Source organism: Psammomys obesus, unplaced genomic scaffold, assembly GCF_907164565.1.
Source record: "Psammomys obesus unplaced genomic scaffold, mPsaObe1.curated_primary_1811, whole genome shotgun sequence".
Classification (NCBI taxonomy): Eukaryota; Metazoa; Chordata; class Mammalia; order Rodentia; family Muridae; genus Psammomys; species Psammomys obesus.
The window spans coordinates 15,310,922-15,335,003 of NW_026596256.1; the positions used below are offsets into that span (position 1 = coordinate 15,310,922).

Here is a 24,082-nt window from a genome sequence, read left to right on the forward strand (position 1 = left end):
TAACATATGGTTTCACTAATGGCTTTAATTCCACTGAGAACACTAAGCAAAGGGAAAAGGCACGTGAGATAATCTGGAGGAGCCCGTGTGTGAGTTTCCAGAGGAACCTCCCAGAATTGATCCTCCCCAGGAATCTGTCACAGCACCTGAGGAGCTCAGGCTGTCTGTGCCATGGACATGCTGTCCCCACCCTGGGAGTCTGAGACAGGAGTCCCAAGTTTGAGATTAGCCCGCACTGTGTATGGAGACCATGGCTCAAAAAAACTAAACTGAGCAGAGCAAAACCAAGAGAAACTCAGGGTCCAAGGTTTTCACTTGAGTCCACTTAGCACGAACTCAAATTCTGGTCTTCTCAAAGGAAAGCGTTTAACACACCGCATTGGGCAGACCACCAGCAGGGCAAACCATCATTGCCAGTTCAAAATGATGAGGCTCTTCCCAAGACCCATGCTGCTGACACCAGGACTCTACCAGCTTTCTGCGGAGAGCAGGAGAGGCAGTCCTCCGTCTCCTCGGGTAGAGTGGGCACGTGTTAGCCTCTGGGCTGTGGTTGGACGCTTATTGACATGTTGGAAAACAGTAACTTTTAGTGTGAAAATGTTTGCAATGAAGGGAAAATCTTGGGAAATGGATATTTCATAGGATTTCTTTATGGGATGGTTTTAGTTTACCATGCCTTCCATCCCATTTCCCACCCCCAAAGGTTCAGTGTTTCAAAGCTGTGGACTAAGTATGGTAATGGTGCTGTGTGTTCGTATTTGCATATTAAAGAGAAGAGGAAAGCCATTATGACAAAATGGCTTGGGAAAACCTCATTTAGTTTCCCACAGCCATTTCTGAGTCCTTGAGACAGCACAAGCATTCTTAAGGTGATTTCAGGCAGTAAGAGAGCAATGCATCAATGCGTGCTTGCTTCTGCTCAGCTCGTGTTTTCTTTTTTGAGGACCTAGCATGTGAACTGATGCCTTCCACACTCAGTGAGGGTCTTCCCACCTGAATGAATGCTATCAAAATAATCCCTCAAAGACATTTTTAGACGTTTACAGCCCCTACCCCGCCCCCAGGATTCTGAACTGTGTTAAGTTGACAATTAAAATTAACCTTCCCAAAGGTTTACAGTAAAAAATACTCCTATCCCATAAGACCTCTTCTCTGCCCCAATTGGAACCTAGTAGTTTCTGATCTTTCTAGAGACTTGGTTTTGTTTTTGTTTGATTTTGAGAAAAGGTCTTATTAACTGGCTTGCCTTGTACTCATAGAGATGCACCTGCCTCTGCCTCCAAGTACTGGGATTAACAGCATGTGCTTCCACACTCAGCTCTCTCTCTCTATATATATATGTCTTCTCCCTCTTACACAATCAGAGTAACATACAGTTTACAATATTCTATATGTCTATTTTATATGTATGTACTTCTTTTAATACCAGATAGAAAGAAAAGATTTTATAAGTGTCAAAAAGTAATTGTCTCATAAATCACTTCTTGGCCCCAGGAAAAGCAGATTTTTCAATATTTTTACTGTTATTGAGGTGTTATTTTTGTCTCTTCCCTGGAGTATCAGTTCATTTTGTTTGTTCATAATTGACCTGGAAAATAAATTGTTAGCACAAGTCGTTTTCTCTGTGTTCTGTAGCTGGCAATCCGAAGAGCGACTCTGAGTAGATCGTTTACACCTGTGTTTTTGGGAAGTGCTTTGAAGAACAAAGGAGTTCAGCCTCTTTTGGATGCTGTTTTAGAATTCCTCCCCAATCCATCTGAAGTTCAGAATTATGCTATACTTAATCAGGAGTAAGTATTGCCATCTGAATCTTGGTTTATGAAAAGATACTTTAATATTTATGTCTTTTTGATGTAGCATCATTTATTTTCAGATATAGATTTTTTTTCACTTAAAAAATATGAAACTTGGGTCAGTGAGATAGCACATCAAATAAATGCATTAGCCTCCAAGCTTAATGACCTCAGTTTGACCCCCAGAACCTGTATTATGGAAGGAGAGAACCAACTCATAGAAGTTGTCCTCTGCTCTACCTACATACATGTCTCCTGCTACATACATGTGATATAATTAAAACAACACAGAATAAATACCATGTAAACCAACAACAAGGAAAGAAGCTTTTTAACATCACTCTCTGCATACCCTACCACAGTTGTAGCTTTTTAAATCTACTTTGGTCCTGCCTGGACCAAAGTCACACAGCCCCTAGGACTCACTCTTCCTGGACTCGTTCAAGGAAACTTTCTGTATGTGAAAGGCAGGAATCGTTAGCAAACACATACCCCTCTCTGCTAAGAACAGGTTGATATGGAGGAAGTATTCAGGGCTAGATAGAAGTCTCAGCGGGCCAGCACACCCGCTGTGGAAGCGTGAGCAGCGGTGGAAAAGCTGTGTTTGGGGGTGTGCTGGTCACACCAGTGCTCTTGTGGAGACGGGAGGATCTCTGGGGAGTGCTGGCAGAGAGTGACGGAGCAGGGCAGCTGAGGTCATCCGCGGCCTCTGTTCACGCCTGCCTGCAGAAGCATGCATACACACGGATGTGTATACCACCACGCACACACGGGAGTACTTCCAAGTCTTATGCTTTATAGTTTTCTGTTTCTTTTATTTTAAGTGACTCAAAAGAGAAGAGCAAAATCTTAATGAATGCCAACAGAGACAATTCCCACCCGTTTGTAGGCCTGGCTTTTAAACTGGAGGTGAGTTGCTATCTAATGTCCTTACTGCTGTCTGCAAAGGTTTTCTCTTAGTAGGCTTTTAACCCCATTATGCAGTGACTCCATATGTGCACAGGAAACACTTAGGAAAGTAGAAGAGGAAAGACCGGACAAAACCTCCAACAGTAATTGATAGTTCCTTGTTTTCAGATGCCACACTTTGCAGTTTTAAAATGTAAAGTTTCACAGAAATCATATTCCATGTCATTTTACCCCGGTATTTCCATTTAACATTCATGTAGACATGTTCCTGTAAATGGAACCTTTAACTTCTTGTTTTGTGTTCTCAGACAGGGTCTTGTTTGTAGCCCAGGCTGGCCCCAGATTGACAGTCCTCTTGCTACAGTCTCTTGAGTGCTGGGATTACAGGTGTGTGCTACCATTGCCAGCATACTTATAAACATTTCAAGTAGTAGTATAAAATTATATTAAGTAGCTGGGGTGGTGGTGAAACAACTAAGGCACTTGGGAGGCAGAGACAGGCCTCTGAATTTGAGGCTAGCCTGGTCTACATAAAGAGTTCCTGGACAGCCAAGGCTAGAGACCCAGTCTCAGAAAAACAAAACAAAAACAAAACGTAAAAGAGTGTGTTAAGTCAATATTCCATAATTGGCTTAAAACTATCTAATTATTGGACATTATTATAAAGAGTACTGGGTCCGATTTTAGAAAAAAGTTGTCCTGAGTCACTTATGAAGGAACTCAAACTAGCTCTATTTTTAAAACTGAAATCTATAGCTTATTGGAAATGTACAGCTATTACAGTTTGTGTAAGTGAATTAGGGTGTAGCTTTATAATGCAATTATTATCGAGACTTTGAAAATTAAAGTCTACATTATGTTAAGGATTTGTTTATTTTTAGTTTGTATGTGTGGGTGTTCTGTCTGCATGTCCGTCTGTGTGCACCTATGTCAGCGCCCTTGGAAGCCGAAGAGCGTGTGTGTCCGTCCTCTGGAGCTGGAATAACAGACAGCTGTGATCACCTGTGGGTCCCAGGAACTGAACCTGGGTCCTTGGTGAGAGCAACAAATGCACATAGCTGCGGAGCCATCGCTCCAGCCAAGATGCCTACCTGTTTAATTTTCAACATGGGTAGAGGTGAATTTAAAAACATTTTAGATTTGCAGAAAAAATGTAGGGATCGTACAGAGAATTCACTCCTTCCTTTTAGTAAGCTTTGCAGCTAATGGCAACTAATGGAACAATATTAATTTATTATTAATAAAACCCATACTTATTAAAATATTTATGCTTATTGCTTATATCCCCTTTCTGTTTGTATCCCATTCAGCTGGCACATTAGATTAAGTTCCCATGTCCCCTTAGGCTCCTGTCATAGCTAGTTTATGTCACTTTGATAAAAGCTGGAGGCATTTTGGAAAAGGGACCTTGAGCTGAGGAAATACTCGTACCAGACTGGCCTGTGGAGCATGTTCTTGGATGATGACAGTGTGGCCAGTGCCTCTCCTGGGCTGGTGGTCCTGCGTTCTATAAGAAAGCAGAGTGGGCAAGCCATAAGGAACAAGCCAGTATCGGCACCCCTCCATGGCCTGTGCATCAGCTCCTGCCCCTAGGTCCCTGTCCTGCTTGAGTTTCTGTCCTGACCTCCTCAGTGCTGGACTGTGCTGGAATGCCAAGCTGAAGTAAACCCTCCCTAGATGCTTCTGACCGTGATGTTCATGGCTGCAATGCAAACCCTACGACAGTGCCTATGGACTGTTTCTGAGATGTTTTCCCCCTGCCACCCATGTCCTTGACATTTTTGAGAAGTACTAGTCAGGACTGTCTTCAGTTTGAGATTTCCTGATGTTCCTGTGAGGATTAGATTAGGTTGACTGCAGAGAAAAATATCATTCTCGTCACATGTCAAACACACTGGTTTTCACTAACCTTGATCACCTGACTTGGGTAGGGCTTGTAAGGTATCTTCCCTATAAAACTGTCCTGTGTTTCCCCTCCCTTCTTGCTGTACTCCTTACACAAAAGTCATCAAGTTTGGCTGCTAAGTGACTTGTCCTGAGAGAGAAGCAAGCGCCCATCACTCAGCTAGGACACCAGTGACAGCAGCGAGTTCACCAGGGCAGGCTTCAGGAGCATGGCCAGGCCCTGAACAGCTGCAGCACCAACCCTCCAGCCCTGCATGGTGAGACCTCCTAAGAGCTGCGCCCCGCTGGCAGGTGGCTGCACCTAGACGCTGGTCTTCCCAGAACCTTTCTGCTTCTAGCCACAGTGAGGGCTCTTGAGTCTTCCAACTTTCCCTGGGTCCTGGGAGGTTTTCATTTTCTGAATCTCATGATCCAGGTTTTCTCTCCAGGTGGGGATGTCGAGGAAATGCTTCATTTGGAGGAGATGGCTGCTTTCTGTGTGTTTATAGTGCAGTTTTATTTTTAATTAGTGAGGGTGTATTCGTATAGGTGCAGGTGCCCACAGAGGCCAGAAGACAGAACCAGAGCCCATTGAGCAGGCCCTATGAGCTGCCTGCTGTGGCTGCTGGGAACCAAACTTGGCTTCTCTGGAAAAGCAACACCTGCTATTATCCCCTCAGCCATTTCTCCAACCTGCATTTCTTATTTTGTAGATTTAAATAATAACTTTCATTTTTATTAAGGTCAAACTTTTGCTAACAAGTTTTTTTTGTTGTTGTTTGTTTGGTTTGGTTTTTTTGTAGTGTTTTGAGACCAGGTTTTTCTGTCCCGCTCTGTAGACCAGGCTGGCCTTGAACGCAGAGATCTAGCTTGCCAAGTGCTCAGATTAAAGGTGTGTGCCACCTGCTCAGCTAACAATCGGGATTTTTGAATGCAGTTAGCAACTTAAAATTTGTAATAAAATATCAGTCTTCATTTTTTTTTTTCCATTTTGAACTTGGGGACTTTTTTCTTTGTATATATTTTGTTGATAATATACTTTCATTTTCTGTTTTTGTCTCTGCATTGTTAATATAGTAGAATTTGTTTTATGTATGTTGTGAGGTTGAATCTTTTCTCTTTCTGATATTTTCTTGTTATATATTTAAACAAAGACTTTTTAAAGATCATTAGATAATTTCATTATGCCTGCAATGTATCTTGATCATATATAACCCAATTCCCCTCCCATTCCCCCTGGACCCTTTCAGTACTTTTCCTTTCTACACTAATAATCTTTTTTTTTTTTTTTTTTTTAGTTAAGATTTATTTATTTGTGTATGTATTTTATGTGTATGGATGTTTTATCTGTATGTCTGCATACTGTAAGAGGGAACAGGATCCCATGAGCGTATAGTTATAGCATCTGTGAGCTGGCATGTGGGTGCTTGGAATTCAACTCAGGCCCTCAGGAAGAGCAGCACCTTTAACTGCTGAGCCAGCCCTCCCACCATCTTTTTCATGTTTTTAAATAGCCCACAGGGTATAGTTAATGCTTACCCATAGGTGTGAGGTGTCGGCAGCCTGCCAGTCACTCTGCCCGTTCCTAGAGACTCAGATTAAATGAAGAGAATTGGAAGTTTGAAGATAGGATCCACGTGGGAGAGCTGTTGAGACATTTGTTTTTCTGAGTCAGGGTTAGTGAAGTATCATAGTGTGTCTGTGCTGCCTCCAAATAGAAAACCAGGCATCCAGTTACCATTTGTAAGCAGTTCTGTTCGTTTCTATTTATTTGTTGTTTCCTTTATCATCCATTAGTGAATATATTTATACCCTTGATGTTTATATTACAGTCTAATGAATTGTTAATATAATTTGTTCTGGTTCTCTACCAATTTTCCAATTACTCTGTTATTTCTCCAGTTTTCCCATTGGTCTCCTTTCCAAATATACGCCCTTATACTCTCATATGCTCTGTGGATGCTTTTAAATCTAGATCCTACATTTCAGAGAAAATATTTTATAAATGTCTGTGTTTGATTTATTTTGCTTAATATAGGCCCTGGGTCCATGTATTTTCCTGAAAATGGCATTGTTTTGCTCTTTATGGCTGTGGTGGTAAACTTTTAAATATGAGCATTTAATGTTTTATATCAGTAAGAGGTTTTTTTTTCTCATCATTGTAGTTTTTGAGAAATGTCTGTTTTTAAACATTCCTCTAAAGGAATTTTAAGGTGACTTAACTGAAATTTCTATTGGGAGCTGTGGGGTGGTTCAGTGGCTTAAGGCTCGAGCACCAAGCCTGATGGCCTGAGTCTGATCCCCTTGTGGTGACAGGAGAGAGCCGGTCCTGTAGGCTGTTGTCTGACATTGACTCATGGACAGTGCAGAGCTCTCCCCCCGCCCCGCCCCTAAAATGCATGCACACACGTAATTTAAAAAATACATCTAAAATATTCTGTTGGGATATTTTTACTATACCACTAAATATATAAATTAACATGATAATAAAGGGCAAGTCATAAGACTAGATATTCTTTAGTTCTTCATAGAACTCTTGTGTGCTTTGCAAGTGATTGTTAAAGGTGGCTTTAGACAAATAAGACATTCTAAGGGTATATTGTCTTCATAATTACACCTAATTTTTCATACCATATTGTATTAAGCTGAAATTTTGAAATGTTAGAAAGCAAAAAGATAACTTATATAAATAATAACGTAATAACATTAGAAGCACAAGAATATTTTGGGTTCTGATACCAGAAAGATGGATCAGCTGCAGTTATTTCATTGACTGTATTGATATTCAAATGGCTATATAGTATGACAATTAACTAAAAACATGTATATACGATGATTTCTAAAACTGAAAGACTATTTGGAGATAGCTGAAAGCTTTCCTTTCCATTTCAGTTGCTTTTGTCCTTCTAAAAACGAACTCTTGACTTCTAGGCAGGCCGATTTGGACAGTTAACTTATGTCCGCAATTATCAAGGCGAACTAAAGAAGGGAAACACCATCTACAACACAAGGACAGGAAAGAAGGTGCGGGTACAGCGGCTAGTCCGCATGCACGCCGACATGATGGAGGCAAGTATGCCACTGAGGTCGCAGGTCTCGAGTGCGGGGGAGCAGGTGTGCCTTCCCGTGTCTGAGCTCCATTGCTGCGCCTCTGTTTGAACATGGCTTCCCTTGCTTCCTTTCTCTTCAGCTGTGTTGTAGCTCTGACCTATGTTAACCTTGCTATAGGTTAAGATAGTTGGCAGGTGTTAAGACCGTGTTTACTCCTCTAGAAGTGAGCCATGCTTTCTCAGAGGCCAAGGTGCAGGAAAAGAGAACAGGATTTGGCACAAGATTCAGTAATTTCCTCAAGAGTCACAGAGATGCTGGCTGTGATGAAGGGATGAGCATCCAGGAAGCAAAGGCAGAATCACAAGGCCAGCCTGGAACACGTAACGCAAACCTAACAAGGCTGCGTTGCTTCTAGGCTCCACCTGATGACCTGGAACTTCTCAAGGTAGTCAGGGCCTTTGACTTATGTCTTGAAGTGGCTCTGAATATGCCTTAGCCTATTGCCATTCTTCTAGATAGGCCATGGCAAGAATACCGGGTGCAGGAAGTCACTCCCCTCGCTAGTCTAGCTCTGTTCCCAGAGAAACCTATTGGCTTAAATGGAAAAGAGGAAGTTTTTGGAAGACATAACTTTTGTCTCTGAAGATGAAGAGACAGTCACAAAACTTGACAGCTTTGTAAAATAGGCAGCAAGAAGCAGGCTAGAGAGTTAGTAATTGTCACAGACATTTCGTGCCAGATTCAAGCAAATATATGTCATCAAAAAAAAGGAACTCACAGCACAGCTATTCTGAATGAACTGTGAGTAGGCAGGACAATAACTCGGAAGCCTGGAGGCAGCGGTGCTTTGTTCTAGCTTTCCTGTGTTTTCATGCTGCTTGCATCTGCGAGAAATTAAAAGTATTTTTAGTACAATGGCTTCTACTACCTTGTTTACTAAACTTCCTTTGCAGTTTCCCTTGTGTGTCTGTCTTGCATGGTCTCACTGTACTGAGGTGCAGTACGCGGAACCCCTGCTTTTAAAACAGACAGTTAAAGAAGCCACAGAATTTTCCACAGAATGTAAAACCTTGTCAGTTCAGATAGGCAGCATCGTAAAGCTCCACTGGAGTCGTGCATTGGCATGATTGACTGTTGGTGTTAGATTTTTCTCATTGTATAATGCGTGTAGCATTTGTGCATTGCTTATGTGCAGTGTGTTTGGAGTGCAGTTGCTCCATACTGTGCCTTGATGACTTTTATGTGCAAGCATACTTTGAATTATGTCTTTATTTAGGATGTCGAGGAGGTTTATGCTGGAGACATCTGTGCATTGTTTGGAATTGACTGTGCAAGTGGAGACACATTCACAAACAAAGACAACAGTGGCCTTTCTATGGTAAGCCGTGTAACTGCACAGCTGTTCATGCCTTGAATGTCAAATGTCTAATTTTATTTAGTGTATCTCATACTGCAGCAAAACAGTCACAAAGGCTTGCACTAAATGCACAGGCAAGTCCATCATGCCCTTTGTCGGTTATGGCTCTTTGAATGTCAGCTACATAAGTGCTTTGTGTGCGCTTACTTAGCTGGCTTTTCTTCCTAAACCATTCTACAGTCTCCCAGAGTTTTAATGTGGAGGGAAGGCTCTACTAGATAACACTTGGAAACTGGCTCCAGCTCTTCCACCTGAGGTCTGCTGCCCACTGTGAGTGTCACTAATTATTGCCGCTCTCAGGCTGCTACTTTCTAAGTCAGTAACTAGAGAGATCTCTTCCAGTAGCCGAGAAGAGTGGGAGGCCAGACTATAATATTTAAGATAGACTTGGGGATGACAACATGCCCATGCTGAGAAGGTATTTTAATCATTTTTCTATTGCTGTGAAGAAACACCTTGGCCAGGTAACTCCTGTAAAAGAAAGTGTTTAACTGGGGACTTGCTTATAGTTTTAGAGGGTTGGTCCATGATCATTGTGGCGTGGGAATCCGGCAGATATGGTACCAGAACAGTGGCTGAACAGAGATCCACAGGCAGCGAGGACAGGGTGGGTGGGGGGAGGGCTGTTGAAACCTCAAAACCCATTTCCAGTGACATACCTCTTCCAGCACAGCCATGCCTTCTAATCCTTTCCAAACTGTTGGAATAACTGCAAACCAAACATTTAAATTCATGAGCTTATGAAGGCCGTTCTCATTCATGCCACTGCAGAAGGCAGGGTGTCAGCACGGCCAGAGGCAGTACACTGTAGACAGCTGGCTCTTGGGAATTCAGAGGTCGCTGAAGACCGTGAGAGAAAAGCATGTCCAAGCAGCTCCTGCCTTTTATCCCCATCACTCACTTCTCTTATTTCTCGTAGAGCAGAACAAGGTCTTCTATCCTGTTCATGAGGGTGACACTCTTCTGGGCTCAGTAAAGAGTGGGAGTGTACATGGATTGCTTGCAGTGGTTTACTTATGTCAGAACGGCTCTGTTTGAGAATTACAATAGCTCCCTGTATCATTTGGTGAATCCATAGTTTTATAACCTTTATAAATAAAATATTCTCTGAATTTCATAAGTCATTATAGGACTCTATAAAACCATAGGTCTTTAGTTTTGAGATCTTAATAAAGACACTACATTTTAGATGAGGCCTTATGTAAGTGCTTGCCATGGGTGGAGAGATGGCTCAGGGGTAAGAGCTTTTGCTATTCTTGCAGAAGAACTGGGTTGGATTCCCCCTCCATATGGTGGCTCACATCTACCTAACATTCAGTACCCTCTTCTGTCCTTCCTGGGCCCCTGCACACACTAGGTGCACATATGTACATGCAGGCAGAACACTCACTCACACCTATAAGGCAGTACTTGCCATTGTGTTATGAAGTGACTGGTTGCTGTGGGAACTGCTCACTTAGACACTGAAGGGAAAAGGTCTGGTGTCACTTCTGCCCAGTACTACTGCCTGGTCCTTGGCCTTGTTACTCTACCTTCTTTTCAAGCCTTTAGTAACTTGAATTGCAATGTGAGATAGGCTCTACCTCTTTTGTTTGTTGTTGTTTTGTCTACTAAATTATTTTTTATTCTTTGAGAATTTCACACAGTATATTTTAGTCTTATTCACACCACTCTCCCAAGTCTTCCCAAGTCTTCTGCTTCCCTTTCCATTTTTATGATTTTCTTTCTTTCTTTTTTTTTTCCCATTTTTATTTTTTTCTTCTCAATTTATTCATCATATATCCCAATTGAAGGCCCCTCCTTCAACTCCCCCAGTCCCACCTTCCTTCCTTCTTCCCCTCATCCCCTTCCCCTCGTCCACTGATAGGGGGAGTTCTCCACTATTGCCATCTGCCCATAGCTTCTTAAGTCTCATCAGGACTGCTTACATGGACAGGACCTAGACCCCCTGCTCAGATGTGGCTGATTTGGCATCTGAGTCTCCATGTGGATCTCTGAGTGAGGGGATCAGGGGCTGCCTTTATCATAAACTCAGTTGACTGCTCTCTGATCACTCACCCCTGATGATGCAGCCTTGCCAGGCCACGGAGGAAGAAGGATCCAAGCAGTCCTGATGAGACTTAAGAAGCTATGGGCAGATGGCAATAGTGGAGAACTCCCCCAGTCCCACCTTCCTTCCTTCTTCCCCTCATCCCCTTCCCCTCGTCCACTGATAGGGGGAGTGATCCGAGAGCAGTCAACTGAGTTTATGATAAAGGCAGCCCCTGATCCCCTCACTCAGAGATCCACATGGAGACTCTTTTTTTTTTTTTTTTTTTTTTTTTTAGGGGGTCTAGGTCCTGTCCATGTAAGCAGTCCTGATGAGACTGAACAAGTTTCTACTCTTAATAGCTGTCTTTGATCAAATAAGATGTGTGTAATAAGGACTCCAGGACCCTTCTGTTCCCTTCACTATATAAGACATAATTACTTTTTTTTTTTTTTTTTGAGAATTTTTAAGCTGGAAGATTTTTTTTTTTTCTGTACACATTTTTTTTTTAATTTTATTTTTTTCTTATCAGTTACATTTTATTAACTCTGTATCCCAGCCGTGTCCCGATCCCTCATTCCCTCCCAGTCCCTCCCTCCCTCATCTCCACCGTGCCCCTTGCCAAGTCCACTGATAAGGGGGGACCTCCTCCCCATTCATCCGATCCTGTTTTATCAGGTATCTTCAGGACTGGCTGCAAAGCTCTCCTCTGTGGCCTAACAGGACTGCTCCTCCCTTGGGGGGTGGGGAGGCCAAAGAGCCAAAGACATAATTACTACTCAGAAGATTGCAACAGGAAATGTCGAACAGGCAATAAGAATACATGCCCACAAAAAGGAAGGGATTCCGTAGGTCCACATTTACTTAACTTCATTGTAGTGGCTATGTTAATTAGTTAGGTAAATAAATTAGATGTTTTATTTGGGGAGGGAGGATTTCATGTAAGTACACATTTGTGTTTATTAGAGTAACAAAACTATCTTACTTAATACAGAACAGACTAAGAGCCATGTGGTCCCGCCTGAGATGGAGGCTAGTGGTTGTCCTTTGCCCTGTTGGTAATGTGCTACATTGACCTTTCACTGAGTCATGATATTACTGTCTTTGAGTTATTTTGTGTTCTTTCAAAAAATGTTTTTTTCTAGGAATCAATTCATGTTCCTGATCCTGTCATTTCAGTAGCAATGAAGCCTTCCAACAAGGTAGGAGTTTGATTTAAGCTTCAACAGATTGCTCTAAACTTGAGCTCTCTTTGGTTGTTCTCCATATTGCACATGACATCCCTGAGCTGGCTCCTGCTTCCTCTGTTGGTGTTGAGATCATCATTAATTTAGTGGTCAATTCTAACAAGTCCTCAGTCTACTTGAAGGAGCAGGTTGCCTTTATAACTTTGTCTTCACATTGGCTTTTCAATAGTAAGTCTACCTTCTGGGAGCCTTAAATTGTTGAAAAGGGGAAAGAAAGGTGTGTGTGGAAAGGTGTAAAACTTCACTGTCAGTACTTTACAGTGTTGGTCGATTGAAAAGCTTTGTGGAGTATAATACATTTTTAGATTTGTAGTTGTTACGAAGTGTCTGATTATAACATCACAGGCCAACAAGATACTCTTTAAGACTTCATCTCTAATTCATATTTAAGGTTTTAAACTAGTATACTGTTTCTACAATAGTATAATTCGGTTTGATATCATTTGGCATTCTACAAAGCCAAAATTGCTGAAATGGCTTGCATTCATATTGCTCTCTGTTGGAATTAGTTCAATCTTGAGCCATGATTATTTAGTTCCCAACTTGCCTCATTGGAGGTAATTCACTCATATTGAGTGAACATTTTAAGACTTCTTGACATCTGAGAACTATTATTTGCAGAACATATTTGGATACATCATCCCATAAGATACATTATTAATAACTGCTACTGTTTTGAGAAACCTGGGAATTTTTCCAGATTATTTTCTAATATAGAAAAGAGAAAGTCAGGGGAGCAAAAGACCTGAAAATGGTCCATCTTCTCAGAATCTTTTTGGGGATAAACTTCGCATTCTACCTTAGCTGTTTCATGCTCTTTGCTAAGGCTTACTAGCAAGGTTAGAAATGAGTAGTGTCTTTATACCTTTCATTTCTACATTCAGAGTTGATGAGAAATGTTTAGCAGTAACTTGCAATAAGTCAAGGAAATTGGGTGAATGGGGCGGGTGGATGGGAGAGGAGGACTTTTTGGAATCCTTGCCTGCTTGTACATGCAAACATTTAAAAATGTCTTCTCACAAGTAAGTTAATTTCAGTCAAGTAATAAGGTCTCTCACTGTAAGGACTTGAGCTTGGATAGTGGGAGGAATGATGTTCCTGCTGAGTGCACTGGCCTCGGGACTGACTGCTCTCCACGTGACTTGTGTGGCCTTGAGCATGTGACTTAACCGCTGGCTACCTGTTTATACTCCGGTTGGATCGAGATATCCTGCACATTAGGCGTTACAGCTCCCAGCATGTGATCAGTGCTGCTGCTAATACTGTGTATATAGGACATGTTCATTTTCTATTGCAACTATAAGAAACTACCAAAAACTTAGTAACGTAAAACAGCACAAGGGTTTATTTTATAGTTCTGTAGGTCAGAGGCTGATATGATTCAGTACAGCCTAAATTTATAAAACAGGGATGTATTGGTGTGTGCATGCGTGCTCTGCCCATCCCTTTTAGTGTGAGTTCACGAAAGTAAGAGAACACCCTCATGTGTTGAGCATCAACTTCCAGCTAGTTAGAGACAGGGTCTCTTTGTTGCTCACCACTGTGTGCCAGGCTTGCTCACCGGCTCCTTTTCAGCGATTCTCCTGTCCCTGCCACTCCTCTGGCTAAAGGATTCCTGGGATTGCAGATATGTGCTACTGTATCCAGTGCTGCATGGGTTCTGGGAACTCAGACTCCACTCCTCAGACTTAGGACGCAAATGCTTCACCAACTGAGCCATCTTCCCACCTCCGGGTTGTATTTTCTGGAGGTTCTTAGGGAAAACCTTTTTTTTTTTTTTTCCATTGGTTCCTCATGTTTGGAAAGAGAACTGTGCGCCTATGGGTTTATGATTGGGGTTTCCTCTCCTCGGGGCCACTCCTAGCTTCCAGGTGCTGCCCACCCACCATTTTTGGCTTCTGTATTCCGTCCTCCCTCCCCCCACTATCATTTTTAGATTTTTACATACTTATTTTTAATTATGTGTACGTGTGTATGTATCTCTGTGTGGATATGTGCATGTGCATACAGGCCCCTAGGGAGCTCAATGGCATCTGAGCCCCTGGAGCAGGAGTTACAGGTGGTTCTGACCCACTTGACATGGGTTCTGGGAACTGAACTTTAGTCCTCTGGAAGAGCAGGATGCTCTCTTAACCACTGAGACATCTCTCTTGTCCTCCCTTCCCCTTTCCCACCATTTTTAGTGCTAGCAACAATGGGCTGGGGCTTTTTCCTGTTCCTCTCCTGCTTTTCTTTCATCGTTGCATCACTTTACGCCCTCTTCTGCTTTCTTCATCTTTAAAGGCCCTTGTGACCACATTGAGCCTTCTGTGACAATTCATAGAATGTGTCCTAACTTACTGCGTGGGATTTCATCAAAGTACAAAGCTCTGTAGACTATAACCAAGAAGATTGTTCCAAAACAGAAACATCTTGATGTGATAGTTTGCTGTTGGTCTTAACAGAGTGGTTAATGCTCTTGAATTTACAGAAAACATGCTGACTGTATAGTATAGAGCATTTCTAAGAGTGTCATGTTCTTCCGCTTAGGCAGTCTCTACAGATGGATAGTTTGGTCATTGTGATAGGACGTGACAAGGTTAAATCTTGAGCACCTGTTTTCTGTCTTTGTATGGAGAGAAGATCCTGTTCAGCTGCCTAGGCCAGGGTTGTTTTTTTTTTTTTTTTTTCCAAAAAAAGTATGAGTAGAACTAGCTATGGCGCTATGGATCCTCTTTATTTCTTAATTGCTAATGTATATGGTTTTATTCAGTAACATCTTCTCAAAATACAGATATTTTTCATCTGTCATCAATCCTGTAATGACTTTTTTTCTCTTTTAAAGAATGACCTGGACAAATTTTCAAAAGGTATTGGCAGGTTTACACGGGAGGACCCCACATTTAAAGTACGCTTTGACCCTGAGAGCAAGGAGACAATCGTGTCTGGAATGGGGGAGTTGCACCTGGAGATCTATGCTCAGGTATGGGTCACAAGCAAGCTGTGTGTGGCTGCGTTTGCTACCCTGCGTACTATTAGAAGGCAGAAGCGGGGCCTGGCAAGGGGACTTAGTCTGTGCTCACCCTCTGGAGGTGAGGCAAGAAGACTCACAGGAATACAGGGCATCCTCAGCTACCTAGTGAGTTGAAAGAAAAGAGAAAAAGCCAGCAATGCTCAAAAGTGGTGACTGTGAACCGCGAGAGCTTCTTCAGCCTCTGCGCTACTTTGTTTGCAAGCATGGCATACTGCACTGCGTCCCTGCCTGTGCATTGACGAGTTACTCTTTGTACATGAGCCTTCATTTATTAAACACTGTAGACTCCTAGAGTCAAGACCTTCATCCATTCCCAGTCAATAACTGGGTCAAGTAAAGCAGCCTTATGGGATGGCCTACTTTTATTTTTATAGCTACTCTCATGACTTTTCTTCATGAGGACTGGCGAGATGGCTCAGTGGTTAAAATCACTGCTGCTCTTCCAGAACACTTGAATTGCTAGTACCCACATTCAGCAGCTCACCTCCTGTGGATCCAGTACCCTCTCCGGACATCCACACATACATGACGTATGCACACACAGACACGGGTGTACACGTAACAATGAAGACAGGGCAAGGTAGCCTTTAGTCCTGGAACTTGGGAGACACTGGAGGGTCTTTCTGACCTCCAGCTTGGTGTACACAGTGAGTTCCAAATAGAGTTACATAGAGAAGCACTGTCTCAGAAAATAATGAAATAATTAAATTTAAAACACGCAGGCCTGTTTTATATAGATTTTTAAAAAGTCTCTCTACATCAAATGAAAACAAAAGATACATGATTGAGTCTTCACAGGGCAGCAAGTCCTGACAAACAGATTCTTTATGTTATTCCAATGAATGCATATGAATATGAAAGTATGGTAGGTCTTAGCAGATAGAGCAATTGACACCAAGTATAAATTAATGAGACAAAACTAGAATTCATTTATATAAGATACGTAAAGGTAGTTTGTGTTACTAGAATAGCACATCTGATTCTTGCTAGTTATTGAAGTGATTTAAAATGTAATGTTTAGTTATTTACTACTATTTCAGTTATTTCATTGAATGCTAGTATTTTTTCTTTCACTTTGCTTTACAAATTAAAAAAATATCTCCCCCCTTGCCCTGAATTTATTTTAGAGAATGGAGAGAGAATATGGCTGTCCTTGTATCACTGGCAAACCAAAAGTGGCCTTTAGAGAGACCATTACTGCCCCTGTGCCGTAAGTATTCTGTGCAATTAGAGTCCGAGGCTGAAGTGGACTTTTTATTAGGGGATATACATAGTCCTGTTACTGCTGGAAAGATTTTTATGCCGTAATATTCTTTATTATGGAATCTACGTGGCTCGGTACTGTAGTCAAGACATACGGAGCGGCTCTGTGGGATTCATCTGGCTTATTGGGCTAGGTGCCAGTGAGGATGGTCACACACATCGCTAGTGAGCGCAGTTATGTGGCGTCTCCCTTTGGGTCTCTGTTCATTCTGCTTGCACGTCCTTTGGGAGGCGGCTGTTGTGCTTTACTTTTGTGCCGTATTGTGGATGCCACAGAACTTGCATTTGCCAAGGAATAATCTCCTGCAGGTAAAGAAAGTTCATGCCGTTATGAGACTAGAAAACAATTATCTATTTCAATGGCGATTTTATTTAAAAATTGTCTTCACCAGGAGCAGCACCAAACAGGTTCAGTTGCTATAAGGATGATACACTTCATCCTGGTGCCTGCTTGAACTTTCATTAACTTTACTTAGAGTCGAAAGGAATAAAGTGACTGAGTGGCTACAAAAGAATTCTTAATTTTCAAAGTGGCATCAAATAAAGATAAATCATATATGTTACCTGGGATGCAATGTCATGGAGTAGAATGGTATAGTCTAACTCAATGAAGTCATCATTTCTTTGCTATGACAGAAAAAAAATGTTTAAACAATATCATTGCAAAACATGACATCTTACCATTTTGAATTAATGTTGATTTATAAAAAAAACTGAAGTTCATAATTTACAGAAAGCTTTTCTTATATTGAATAAACAGATACTCTTTCAAGCCATTTTTAAAAAATCATTATTTTATATTTGTTAGTCTAAAAATGCTTACCTGCTTTTTCTTCTTCCAGCTGTGGCAGCCATATAAGAGCATTACTGTGTGTAGGTTTTTATTTATGAACCCTTAGTATCAACAGTGGCAATGGGAATTCACATTAAAGGAAACCAATTACATAACATTCTTTAGAAAATGGACAATAATAAAATGTAATGGCTAAGTTACCTGCTTTTACAATTAGGGCTTTTGTTCTGTACTGATTGTTACTTCAGAAATAAAAAGCATTTATGCAGTGAGCTAGGCTAAAAACCTCAGCAGAACTTTGCTGTGCTGAGACTCTAGTGGACAGCATAAGCTCCGGACTCCAGGTAACAGTGCTTATAAACATAGCCCACAGTCACCACTCTCTACAATAGCTCGAAGTAACCTTTCCTTTGAATTTATCAGCAAAGAGTTCCCTTAAAGTCAGTGACTTACATGTTGGTTTCCATAGTGAAGACTGTAATGTTCATAAGCCCTTCTGCCGAGGTTTTCGTTAATGCCATTACAAGGCAGTGAACGGTCACAGGCTTTTGTTTGTGTAAGTGTAAAACCACTCAGCTTGTACGTTGCTGGATTTAGCTTGAGGCCTGTACCTGGCCTGGGTTGATAGCTCGGGGCCTTCAGGGGAGTGCTGTAACCAAGGTTGGTCTCTGTGAAATGCGTCTGGAAAGCAGACTCACTGTTTCTCAGAAGGCCGTAGTAAGTGGTTACAGAGGTCCCTGGAGACACAGTGCTCCTGCTCTCCTGCACTTTTAAAATGCCTGCAAGCTGAAAGAGGGCAGCAGGAAGCCTTTTTCTCTTGGAGCTTATGGAAACTGTCTTTTGTGGTTCTCAGTACTTTTTCTTGTTTTCTATTAATACTAATTGAATTTCCCCCGTTAGCCTCAAAAAGGTAAAAACTAAAGAAAAATTCCCTATGATTTCTGGCCTAGGAAAATGCATTTCTGCATAACCATGGTATTAGCCTTGAGAAAGTGTAAGGCTGCTAACAAAATATGAGGTCATAAACTATCTAATGGGATTAGAGAAAAGAGTCACGCTTGAGCCAAGCAACAGCTAGAACTCCCCCAAGCTTCCAAAGACCACAGTGCTACAAGTCTCTGTAGGGGGAAATGCCAGGCCTGTGTCTCTGGGTAGCCAAGGAACCACCATTCAATAGAGAAAACTGCAGCTAGTTCAGTAGAACTTCATAATAGCAATTCAAATACACTATTTAGGTTGCTAAAGAAAATACTCTGTATTAAACTGAATACAAAACAAAAAATATCTGCCAAATTTTAACTCACAACTTCATAATTTTGGAAGTGCAGCTTTACTTGAGAGTACTATAAAAGTAGCCCTCAGGACCTTTGTAAAGCCAATTCAAGACAGGATGATTCATTAAAAGTGTATAGTGTACCCGAGTCTTTGTCTTGCATATACTGATAAAGCTATAACCACTGTTCTCTGGAAACGGATCTGAATAAAGCATCATAGATAACTAAACCTGAATTGCTTGGCCTGAAAGATTAAGAAGCATAAACTTTTGAAAATGCAGTCTAGAAACTGCTCAGTGTTAGAAGATGTTTCATAGAAAGTCTGCTAACACTCGTTCCTGTAAAAGCTGCCTAACCACACGATTGTTAAGAAGACAGAGGTTATGCGGACGCCATGTCTGAGCTCTGCTAATAAGCCAAGTGACTTCCGGAACCAGTGCCATTGCTTCCCGGGCTTCCTCTAGCTTGGCCTTCTCCTGTCTTGACTGACAAACAGTGCCTTTAGACTGCCGGGCTCACAAGTTTTAATACAGAATGGAAATGGCAACACTATCCATTATGAACTCCAATACTATGTCAGTATCAACTCTTAATAGCATACTTTGTAGAGAGAGACTACGTACCACTTGCTTGACAGTTTGAATTTTTGCCATTTTATACCATGTGTCTTCAGTTGAATTCTGCCACATTATATAACCGCAAGCGACCCAGGCTAAGTGGTGAACTGGCTTCATTTGTGGAGACACATTTCCAAAACTGTCTGGTAGAAGAAACATTTATATGCTAAATGTTATTAAACTTTTTAGATTAAAAATCATTTTTATTCTTAGCCTTTTATTCTTAGCCGTGTTTTCTAGCGTTCTGATATATGTAAAGACTAAATTAAGCCACAAATGTATAAATTCCAGACCCTCTTTTTATTGATGGATTAGATTAGATAAGTATTTTTGCAAAAGTCATTTCCAACATAGCTACCATCAAACAGTTTTGAGCATGGGTAATAGAGACAGAGCTCAGGTTTGAAAACAGCTTCCCGTGTTTTATGGTGTACCTGGAATGTTGTGTGCTTGCAGTGGTTCCTTCATAGACATGAGGCTCTGATAAAATGTGTTATCTTCTTCATCTGGGCTCTTGCCAATTTCCCCTTCAAATGTGAAGTTGACCTCTGGTGCAGTGCCTTGTCCCATTTGAGGGTAAAGAACGTCAGCCGTGCAGTTCACTGTCACTTGCTGTTTGGAAAGGATCATCATGCAGATGTGGCCATTCATTAAGTTACGAGGTTTCAAGAATCTTAGGACTTACAAGTCTACAAGTGGGCTGTTGGTTTAAGTTTTAGTCTGACTGCACACCAAAGTGGGATGGTCCTCCTACATTTGCTCCTCACGCCTTCTCTCTGCATCTTAAAGCACTGTTTTCTCCAAATGTAGACAGAGCAGTCTGCCCTAATACAAAAATAAGGGGTTGCAGCATGCTGTGTAGATGGCTGTCTAGCAGCTCAGATGTCTTTCAGGCGATTTCCTTTTGTTATCTCCTGAGTTATTCTCAGCGACAGGGCGGACTTCCCACAGTTTCAAGATGGCTGTGGTGCAAACTGCGGCTCCTTCTTTTATTTCATTAATAATTTGAGAGGCATTAAAAGTTTTCAAACTTTCCTGCCTCATTATGGAAAGACTAGTGGAATCACTGTTGGCTGTTCCACTGTTCCTGAATTTCTAAATGTACTTAATGTGAATACCCAATTAAAAACCAAACTAAAAGGCAGGCATGAGGCAGCAGTCATGACTGGAGAGTAAATCACTTCATTCACTCATATAAGCCGTACATTCGGACTATTCAGAATTTATTTAAAAGTAATTTATTTGAACTGAAATACAGACTATTTTCTAAAGAATTCAATAGAAAGTACACAAAGGCAGCACACACTGGCTCCTATAGTGTTGCCTGCAGAGCTGCTACTGTTATTCTCAGAAATTTCACTGCCATGACAGTGAAAGCCCAGATCAGACCCTTCAGCAAAAATGATCTACACCATTCTGAATCAAGATGTAGTCACTAGAAAGGACATTTCACTTACTTTTTGGATAATTTCTTCCACAGAAAATTTGAGGTGGTACTTGTGCCCTCTTCCTGGGATATCCTAAAATTAAGAAAAATGTAGTTGAAAAGCGAATATTGTAATAAATCAGTTCTTTTTAGCTAAGACATTCTTGTCACATGGCTGGGAGAATGGTGAGAGGAAACACATTAAAGCTTTGCATCTCTTTAAGCACACACAGTGGGGTTTGTTGTGACATTTTTCACCTCACCATCCCTACCCCGAGCCTTACTTTTTGAGAAGGGCCAGTTGCCAAGTATTTAGCTTCTAATTTGGCATCTCTGGCAAGTTTATTTGAGATTGTGTAGAAGCATACAGAGGACACAGACGAAATGATACAGCTTTGGAAAGGTTTATGTTAAAGCCAAGGGTACCAGCGTCTTCAGTGACTAAACTGATTTGTGGCAAATTACTGTCAAGTGCCAAGAGACAATGTGTATAAATGCTGTTTTTATTTTGTCTTGACTTGTCAAACAATATTTCAACAAATCTTATGAAAAGATAGACAAGTTAGATATTTCACTTTTAAATGAAAACATACGTTTGAAATTTGCACCTAAACATCTGGTACAGTTTCAAAAATAAAAACTATTTCTTTGTCAGCCAAAAAAAAAAAAAAAAAGAAAGAAAGAAAGAAAGAAAGAAAGAAAGAAAGAAAGAAAGAAAGAAAGAAAGAAAGAAAGAAAGAAAGAAAGAAAGAAAATTAGGGGCGCTCAGGAGGTGAGGTCTTAGAGAGGCTTCAGCCAGGGAAGCGCATCATCTGAGGCAGGATGTGGCAGCCAGTGCTTTTGTCTCCTTACTCTGCGCTAATCTCACACGTTTCCCTTCGTTTTGGGCAAAGAGCTTCAGAGTTGCGCTTAAAAGTTTAGGGAGTTGTTCGGAGGCTGTGAGCTTTTGTTGGCCAAGGCTGGCTACGAGCAGATTGAGAAACAGTGACAGTGTCTAATTGTTTAGCGAGCCTCTTCGCAACCTCCCTCCTCACCACAGGAAAGGGTGAGCTGCCCACCCCACACATTTCCCAGTTCCTAGCAGTAATATGCGCGAAAATCTGTGTGCCTGGGTTCCGCGCCTGACGTGAAAACGCAGTTCTGGAGCGTCCATATGCAGGGCTGCGGCGTCGGGGGAGTGGGGCGAGCCCCGGGCCGCGCCCCGCGGACTCACCTCCTTACTGGCCTGCTGGACGGTCTGCACCAGGAACACCTTGTGGGGGGTCCCCTGCTGGTAGTTGATGCAGTTCTCCGCCACTGAGGCGGCCCTGGAGGCCGCATAGTGGGTGGGTGGGATTTCCATCTTAGGGGAGCAGTGAGCGCGGCTGCCCTGGTTCGAAGGGATCACAGTGGGTCCTGGGCAGCCTGGGTCCCGGCGGTGCGGGGTGCAGCGGCCCGAGACGGTGTGGTGGGGAAGCCGGCAGCTGGGCTGGGCACGCGATCCTCAGCGCCTTCCTTCCCTCTTCCTCCTTCACTCAGGAAACTGTTAGGGCTGTGGCTCCGCCGCTAGAAGCCTGGGCCCCGCCCCGGGGTAGGCGGGTGCTCCTGGAGAAAAGCCTAGGCATTCCCGCCGGCTCTCGGGGCTCCCGGGCAGGTGTGGGAGGAGCTTTCTGGCCTTGCCTCGATGGGTCCTCTTGAGGCCTTGGGCTGCTCTTGAGGGACCTCTGCTGTTTTGCCTACAGGTTGGAGTACAACTTACCTTTAATGGGCCTCACGGGGCAAGGTGCAAAGTGCTCCAAGTGTGATTCACCCCTTCTTTCCTGGTCCCATTATGAGACTCCAGGAACAGGCTTGCTCACCTGGGTTTCTTTGGAGGCTCATCCAGACCGGAGAAGCAGAAAAATCATGCTCTAAAGTGGCGGGACTAAAGGAAAAAATTAAAATGTATCAGCATACCTCCCCACCCACTGACCTTAGAAATATAAGACTTCATGGGCGTGAACCACCACTCCTGGCTCTCTTTCTTAAAATTTTATTTTTATGTGTTTTTAATTATGCGTGTGGATGTGCACACGTGTGTGCAGATGGATCCGATCTCTCTGGAGTTGGAGTTCTAGTTGTGGGCCCCTACACACACACACAGCGTGAGTGCTGGGAACCAAACTCATGTCCTCTGCTGTGCACGTAGCTCTAGCCCCATCTCTCTTTCCTTAAATGTAGATTATCGAAGGCTTTTTGGATAGACTGCCTGTGCATGCTGCAGCGGCGCACCGAAAAGAAGGGACAATGCTGTGTGTGCTGAGTGTTGCTTTCCTGGAGTGCCACTGTTTTCCTGTAAATGAGGACTTTGTGTGTGTGTGTGTGTGTTGGCGTAAACACTCGTTGGGTAGTGTCCAGGAAAGAGCGGCTGTATGGTTAGTCAGAAAGCGGTCTGCAGAGTGCAGACTGTTTCATCCGTCCCTGGTTGTGTGCCCTGTAACTTCTCTAGCAAGATGTTTGCTTAAGGGCATTGCTTTTGGTGCCGATTCTGGCTTTGGTCGCAGTCACCTTTGTCTAGTGATTTAGCCTCTGACTCCCAGGTCTTACACCTATAAAATGATGACTGGACATGCTGTTGCTTTCCTGGGTTTATTTAACACAAACCTGATACTTACAGTCACTTTGCTTCCTTCCATTCATAAGTGACACTTTTAATCTGAGGCTAGTCCTTAGGCTGTTGGTGCCTGAAGACCTCAGCAGCTAGAGGGTCCTGTGTCCGTCCCAGCCCCTACGGTGGTCACTGTTTCAAGTCTCCTGCACTTGAGGTGTCAAGTTGTTGAATTTTCAATTAAGTTTAAGTAGCTGTGACTGGTTTTAACCATATACTTAATCTATGAAGTACAGACATAGACTATTTTTTTCATTGAAGTTCTTTATACTTTATTTTATTTTGTGTGGGTACCGGCGTTTGAGTGTGCCGTGGCAGGAGTGTGGAGGTTAGAGGACAACTGCAGGACCTGGTTCTGTTACCTTGTGTAGTCCCAGGGATTGAACTCAAGTCATTGGACTTGGCAGCAAGCTGGTTTCCCTGCCGAGCCGTCTCTTCAGCTGAGGCTATTTTATAGAGATGCTACACCTCTCTTAGACTGACACTCACTGCCCAGTATCTTGGGGAGCGCTGAGTGGCTGGCAGAGCTTTGGTGCAGCGCTTGGAGCGTCCCCTGTGCCTCTGACCTGACTGTGGCTTCTTTCACCTTCCACTTTGTTCCCTTGCTCCTGATGGCGCTGTTTCCCTCCCAGGGAAACTAAGCTGTCCCTCTCTGGGGTTGCCTCGCCCGTCCTGAAGCTCTTGACCACTGGAAGATTATTAGAAGGCAACCTGCCAAGAGTCAAACACATTTACCCTTG

General features: G+C 42.5%; 2 protein-coding genes across 2 annotated transcripts in view; one reads left to right on the top strand and one right to left on the bottom strand.

Moving 5' to 3' along the window:
* The window catches only part of Gfm1 (G elongation factor mitochondrial 1), a 46,317-nt gene that overhangs the window by 13,298 nt on the left and 8,937 nt on the right, over positions 1 to 24,082 (top strand). The window contains exons 7-13 of the mRNA XM_055596808.1: positions 1,636 to 1,790; positions 2,618 to 2,702; positions 7,518 to 7,655; positions 8,914 to 9,015; positions 12,229 to 12,285; positions 15,155 to 15,292; positions 16,471 to 16,553. Coding sequence (XP_055452783.1) covers positions 1,636 to 1,790; positions 2,618 to 2,702; positions 7,518 to 7,655; positions 8,914 to 9,015; positions 12,229 to 12,285; positions 15,155 to 15,292; positions 16,471 to 16,553 — 758 coding nt within the window. The remainder of the gene's footprint in view (positions 1 to 1,635; positions 1,791 to 2,617; positions 2,703 to 7,517; positions 7,656 to 8,913; positions 9,016 to 12,228; positions 12,286 to 15,154; positions 15,293 to 16,470; positions 16,554 to 24,082) is intronic.
* On the bottom strand, positions 16,585 to 22,236 carry Lxn (latexin). Its single transcript, XM_055596809.1, has 6 exons — positions 21,930 to 22,236; positions 20,748 to 20,810; positions 19,725 to 19,902; positions 19,297 to 19,433; positions 17,171 to 17,233; positions 16,585 to 16,909 (listed from the first exon to the last, which is right to left on the bottom strand). The coding sequence occupies exons 1-6, from the start codon at positions 22,056 to 22,058 to the stop codon at positions 16,811 to 16,813; spliced, it is 669 nt and encodes a 222-aa protein (XP_055452784.1). The 5' UTR covers positions 22,059 to 22,236; the 3' UTR covers positions 16,585 to 16,810.

Excerpts from the sequence above, each read along its gene's own strand:
- Lxn (XM_055596809.1), bottom strand. The coding sequence starts at position 22,058 with ATGGAAATCCCACCCACCCACTATGCGGCCTCCAGGGCCGCCTCAGTG. Across the intron at positions 20,811-21,929 it reads TCCAGCAGGCCAGTAAGGAG|GATATCCCAGGAAGAGGGCA; the intron begins GTGAGTCCGCGG and ends TCTTAATTTTAG. Across the intron at positions 17,234-19,296 it reads TTCAAACTGTCAAGCAAGTG|CAAAGAAATGATGACTTCAT; the intron begins GTACGTAGTCTC and ends TTTCTGTCATAG.